We start from the raw sequence: 6,965 nt of genomic DNA on the forward strand, positions 1-6,965 counted from the left end.
CTACTGAAGCCCGCGCGCCTAGAGCCCGTGCTCCCCAACAAAAGAAGCCACTGCAATGAGAAGCCCGTGCACCGCAACGAAGAGTAGCCCCCGCTCGCCACAACTAGAGAAAGCCCACGCGCAGCAACAAAAACCCAACACATTATAAAAGGGTGACAACACTGCTCCGGGAGAGCATTCGCATAGTAAACTACAATGTGAAAGGTCTCCCCCAGAATGCTGCAATGAAGCAGCTTAGATGTAGTCAGACTCTCTTTGACAGCTCTTCAAAAAGGCTCTCCCTTAAGTCTCATGCATGTTTAATTCAAACTTATGCATATTTTCAATAAATAACTATGCCAGCCAATGAATTATATATGTTGATTTCTTAAAAACGGCATCTTTCAAGTTTTATTCACATTTTGAGCAAATAATTAAATCCTCATAGCAATTCAAATCATTTACATGGCTACTTTTTATTCTGTTTATTTTAATTTCATTTCGATTCCTTTAATAGACATTATATTCACATGGTTCAAAAATTCAAAAGGGTAAAACATCTCCCTCCCACCGTGCCTCTCAGACACACATTTCCCATCTTTGGAGGCAACAAATGTTATCAGTTAGTTCCTTGTGTATCCTTCACATCTTCAAGCAAAACAGGCATATTCTTTTCTCTCCTTTTCTACATAAAGTGGTAGCATACTTTACATCTTGTCCTGCACCTTCTTTTTTCACTTATCTTGGCAACTGTTCCACATCAGGGCATAAAGTTTTCTCTTTTTTAATGGTTGCATAGTATTCCATTTTGTGGATATATATAGTATTTTATTCCTATGATAACTTTAATTGGAAAAGATTTGAGAAAAAGATGCAGTGGGCTTCCCTGGTGGCGCAGTGGTTGAGAGTCCGCCTGCCGATGCAGGGGACACGGGTTCGTGCCCCGGTCCGGGAAGATCCCACATGCCGTGGAGTGGCTGGGCCCGTGAGCCATGGCCGCTGAGCCTGCGCGTCCGGAGCCTGTGCTCCGCAACGGGAGAGGCCACAACAGTGAGAGGCCCGCATACCGCAAAAAAAAAAAAAAAAAAAAAAAGATGCAGCTCCCAGGGCAAGAGCTGCTAACCCTGCACCTGTAGAAGGGCTTCAGAAGATATGTGAATCCCCTAAAATGGTGTGTATGTATCCATATGTATTTCTGTGGGCAGAAAACTTGCTTACCATTCACCACAACATCAAAGAAAGCTGTGACCCAAGCAAAAGTTAAGAACTACTGTACAATATAACTTGTGCATAGGTGTTCAATAAACATAGGTTGAACAGAATTCTCTGGTCTAGGATTCTGCTAATTTTTGTACTACAAGACAGAAGGACTAAATTAAACACTAATATAATCCAAAACTCTTATGTACTTTATAGAACCTTTTCCCCACTTCTTTTCTGAGAAGGGCTTTATTTTTCATATGCACTATGAACAGGAGTACTAAGAGGGAAAAGAACAAATCATTTAAAGCAACTGAATAATCAAAAGTTGAATAAATAAGCTGTTGTTCACCATAACTGACAACATCAGAGGCATCTTTGATGTCCCTTAAACTCCTTGTAATGTTCCATAGGGTCCTTCCTGAGAAAATTAGATCATTAGTAATGTAGTTGTATATTTCCTACCACATGCCAGGCAACAGAATAGAAGCTTTACATTTATTATCTTGTTTAATCCTCAAGACAATCACTTAAGGCAGCTATATTTCCCCCCTTTTACACGTAAGGAAACAGAGGATTTAAGAGGTTAAAGTTAAGATATTTACTTAATCAAAACCACTTAACCATTAAATGGCAGAGCAAGACCAAAACACTGCTTCACTCTCACCTTCAAGACTCCAAATCTCATGAACTTTACACAATTACCATAGTGTCTGAAGTCCAAAATGCAATTATGATCATTATAGGGAGGTGATATAATGTAGTGGTCAGAAAAACCTAGGTTCTAATTCTAGCTCAACCATTTATTAGTTATATCACAAATTGTTCAAACTCTAAAAGCCTCCTTCGCCATCTGTAAAACTGGATTGCTGTGAGGTTTAAATGAAAAAAGGTATGTGAAACAAACAGCCCGCATATCCACCTGAAGAAGATACTTGTTACAAGGTGGCTATTATCATTTCATCCTTCTCTGAGAAGAAACACGAAGGGCTGTAAGCTTTCCCAACTTGGCATAAAATTCCACACACACAGCTCAGAATGTTGGCATTGTGGCAGACAAGTAAGCTGAATGAAGATACAATGACTGAAAAAATTATGTCTGATTATTAAGTAGATTCTGGCTTAATGGACCATCATAAATTGTCCTTTAAATTAAAATATTTCAAACACATACTTGTATCTATTGCCATTCCAGTATAAATGTCTGTTTTGACGGCTGCATAATTATTTCACTATCTATTTAAAGGATTTATGCAGAATTATGCACTGAGGGTTTTTTTTTTTAAGATTACTTTTAACATCAGGTGATAAGCGATGACAGCTGTCAAATGTATTACAGCTGTTTCTACCAGGTTTTTTGTTTTGTTTTTTTCCTGGTAAACCATGTTATCCCTTTGATCTCTATGAACTCATCTAAACAAAATAAAACATCCTTCCCATGCCATCGATTTCAAAACGGCTCTGTGATGAGCATTTCGCTGAGCTGTTAATGATGAAAGTTGAAGGCCTAAGACAACTTTTTCATTAGAAAGGAAAGTCTGTTACATTCTTCTCCTTCGAGCCCCAAAGCCTGAAATCAACGCTTTAGGCAGGACTCAAACCGAGGTTCGAGGCAACACTGAGCAGGAAAAGCAACTGTACCGCTGAGCCCCCAAAATCACCTTCATTACTCCCTTCCTTTCTCCCTTCCCCCAAGAGTGGAAAAAAGTTAAAACTGCTGCGCAGCACCAAGAGCCCTGCGCGCTGGCTGCGGCTGAGAGCTGAAGCCCGCGGTGCAAGGAAAGCTGTGAGACCAGTGCCCAGTTTGTGGCCCCTTTCTTGCCTTCGCTCCCCTCCGAAGCCACGCATCGCGGTCCTCCCCGACCCTCCGTGCCAGGAATGCCAGGCCCACGCCCAGCCTGCAAACTCTCCCCAGCCCCCTGGCCGCATAGCCTCCCCCGGGGGCTCACCATTGCAGCCCAAGGATGAAGGCGAGGGTGGGCAGGCCGGCCGGCTGGGGAATCCGTTACCGCGGCTCGGGATCCATTCGCGCCAACAACTTCTCCCGCGAAGTGGAAGGAGGTCGAGGCAGCGGCGCCCTGCGATGACGTCAGTAGGTGCGCAGCTTCCTGTGGGCCCAGGCCGGGAGGCGGGAGGCGGGAGGCAGGAGATGCCACGTGGGCCCAGGTGCAGCCCCCGAGACCCGCGGGCCGCCGCAATCGCGAGGAGAGGTGGGGCCCAGGACCGCGCCCAGATTTGCGTCTTCCGCTTCTCTAGGGGCCTCTCAAGTGGGGAGGTTCAGAGATTGATTTCCCCCGAGGGCGGGCACGTTTAGAGGATGCATTGCCCTCCTTTAAATGCTTTAAAATGTTTCTATTACCAGCCGCAGTAAGACACCTTTTAGGTGTACGTTTCACATATTACATTTTAATATCTATTCTGAAACAAAAATTTCACCAAACAGTACTTACCCTGATTTTTTTTTTTTAATGTTTGACCAATCGAATTGGTCTTTTCGCCTACTTTTAAGTGGAGACCCACAGTTTGAAAACACATTTAGGACAATTTTATGTTGTATAATTCCAGGGCAAAAAGACTTTGGTAAAATAGTCATTACTACCCACACCATTTTATAAATGAAAAATATAAGGCCCAAACAAGCTAAGGGTCCTAGCTGGGAATTTAGGCCTCCAAATTCCCAAACCTGCGTGGCTGAGTCCCTCAAAGGGGTGTGTGTGAAACCAAGGCATAAACAAGTTACATCTTCTACATACCGAAAGCTTTGGAGTAAACGAGTTATATATTAATAGATAAGCAATTGAACTGTGGAATGGCATGTGAGATTTGCATACAATTTTAAGAGAAAACATGAGGCCTTAAGGAGTTTAATGGGAAGAGCAATATCTCCAGCTTTGGTCCTAGACTTTCAAATCCTTATCCACCCACCCCCTGTTCCGTCTTGCATTTTATCACACCCATATCTCTACAGTGAAAGATAGCAAAGACTTCAGGAATAAAACAGAGGCTAAGCATGGAGAGCTCCTATTTATTAACTGCCCACTGTAGTATGTGCCAGGCATGCAGCTATGGACTATCCCAGTTTAACTCATCTAATACCCACAATGACACTGGCTACTATTATTATCCCCAATTTACAAAGGTGTAAACTATAGCTCATGAACAGGGCCTCATTGCATGGGACCCTCTGAAGCCAATATGCTAGGGTTCCTAGCCCCACCACATGCTAATTGTGTAACCATGGGCAAGTTACTATTCCTCAGTTTCCTCAACTGTAAAACAAGGATAATAGTACTATGTTCTTCATAAGGTTATGAAACTGTTCCTGGCACATAAGCAGATAATAATCTTTTTTTTAAGTCAGCTATTATCATTATTATTACACAAAGCTAGGTATTATCAAGGGAGATGTTTCCAAAAATGAACTTATCTACACCATAATTTTACTCAGGAAAATACTTGATTGGGGAGGAGGGGAGTCATTAGATCCTTTGAGAAATCAATAAGCTATGAAGCTACTCCCCAGAAAACTGTACGTAACAGACACATCACATAAATTTTTGCCTATAACTTCAGAGAACCTAAACCAATTTACAATGTTCATTGTGTTATAAATAAGCAAATAAGATGTATATTAAATGTTTTACATATCTTTTACATTATACTACTTTTAAACTTTTGCACTCCTTTTTTAGTATTTTGAAGCCTTCCTTGAATTCAGGTGAGAATTAAGTCAGAAGACTGTAACTTCCAGAAAGATACTGAACTGAATTTGTTGGATTGTTTTCATTTTTTCCTCAATAAATTTATTTATTTATTTGTGTTTGTATATTTATTTATTTTTGGCTGCGTTGGGTCTTTGTTGCTGCACAAGGGTTTTCTCTAGTTGCCGTGAGCGGGGACTGCTCTTCACTGCAGTGAACGGGCTTCTCATTGCGGTGGCTTCTCTTGTTGCAGAGCACGGGTTCTAGGCCCACAGGCTTCAGTAGTTGTGGCGCGTGGGCTCTAAAGCACAGGCTCAGTAATTGTGGCGCACGGGCTTAGCTGCCCCGTGGGGTTTTTTTTTTTTTCCTGCGGTACGCGGGCCTCTCACTGTTGTGGCCTCTCCCGCTGCGGAGCACAGGCCCCGGACGCGCAGGCTCAGCGGCCATGGCTCATGGGCCTAGCCGCTCCGTGGCATGTGGGATCTTCCCGGACCGGGGCACGAACCCGTGTCCCCTGCATTGGCAGGCGGACTCTCAACCACTGTGCCACCAGGGAAGCCCTCTTTAGGGACATTTACTTGGAAATATTCTATCAAAAATGTACCAGGACTTCTCTGGTGGCGCAGTGGTTAGGAATCCGCCTGCCAACTCAGGGCACATGGGTTCGAGCCCTGGTCCGGGAGGATCCCACATGCCGCGGAGAGGCTAGGCCTGTGCACCACAACTACTGAGCTTGCGAGCCACAGCTACTGAGCCCGTGAGCCACAACTACAGAGCCCACGTGCCACAACTGCGGGGGCCCGGGCGCCTGGAGCCCACGCTCCACGACGGGCGGGGCTGCCGCAGTGAGAGGCCTGCTCACCGCAGCAAGGAATAGCCCCACTCGCTGTAACTAGAGAAAGTCCGTGCACAGCAACAAAGACCCAACACAGCCATAAATAAATAAATAAAATAAATTTTTAATGTTCCAGATTTAAAATGGCTGTATATGCTTTGATACCTCTCCCCAAACGTGGGCTGGCCTGTGACTGATTTGGTCTAAGAATATGCTGGAAATGATGCTATGACGGTTCCAAATGTAAGCTTTAAGAGGACCAGCAACTCTCATCTTGCTCTCTTGAAGTCCTAAGCTACCATGTAAAGCAGGAGAAGGGGCCAGTTGAGCCCAGGCTTACAGCCATCTCCACCAGGTACCAGGCTTGTAAGTGAAACCATCTTGGACCCACCATACCAGCTGCTAGTGGAATTCCACTAAGTGACCCCAGTCAGCACTACATAGAGTAGAAAAATCACCTAGTCAAGGCTTGCCTAAATTCTCTGACCCACAGTAGTGTGAGCATAATAAAATTATTGTTCTTTTAAGGTACTAAGTTTGGGGTAGATTGTTGTAAAGTAATAGATAAATAGAAATGTTTTAAAGAACCCAAAGTGTAACCAAAAAATAAGCAGGAACAGAATATTCACGCTTATTTTCTCCACTGTGGTGATTTTGATGCATCATTCAACAAATATTTATTGAACATCTGCTGTGTGTAGGCACTTTTTTATGTGCATGCTGGGAAACCATAGTAAACAAGACAGACAGTCCCAGCTTCCCTAAAGTTCGTATTTTTGAGGAAAAGAGAAAAATAAGTAAGTAGACAAAAATAAATTCTGTACTTTCAGATAAGGTAAGTGCTATAAAGAAAGGCTTCATAAGACTTTAAGCCAAAAGATTGCTATGATCCCATCATTTTACACTTTGTATTTTATGGCCAAAAAAAGAAAAAAAAAAAGATTGCTATGTGTTTTGTGGCAAAATATGATACTCATTTGTTTCCCATGGCAGAGAAGTTTGAAGAGTGCTAAAAAGATTACCAAATGTGATTTTTTAAAAATTTGTCTGTAGGAGAGCAGCAGAGTCTCCTGTTAGGTTTGTTTCTGCATGATAACTGCATCTGGATTTTAACCTTTACAGGGCACTAGTCTATAACAGTGTCTAGTTTGAATTTATTCCAGGCAAAAGACCAGCCTGTGTGCCCCTTCCACCTCTGTGTGGCCTTTCTTCGACAATGAGAATAAAATGATAATAGGTCATAACTACTC

At 43.0% G+C, this 6,965-nt stretch overlaps 1 protein-coding gene across 1 annotated transcript in view; it reads right to left on the reverse strand.

The window, feature by feature from the left end:
- RFC1 (replication factor C subunit 1) overlaps positions 1–3,222 on the reverse strand; it is an 82,666-nt gene extending 79,444 nt beyond the window's left edge. Inside the window, exon 1 of the mRNA XM_079719426.1 lies at positions 3,129–3,222. Within this exon, the coding sequence (XP_079575552.1) occupies positions 3,129–3,131 (3 nt within the window). The 5' untranslated portion in view covers positions 3,132–3,222. The remainder of the gene's footprint in view (positions 1–3,128) is intronic.
- Positions 3,223–6,965: the final 3,743 nt, after the last annotated feature.

Source organism: Hyperoodon ampullatus (assembly GCF_949752795.1).
Source record: "Hyperoodon ampullatus genome assembly, chromosome: 1".
NCBI classification, from domain to species: Eukaryota; Metazoa; Chordata; class Mammalia; order Artiodactyla; family Ziphiidae; genus Hyperoodon; species Hyperoodon ampullatus.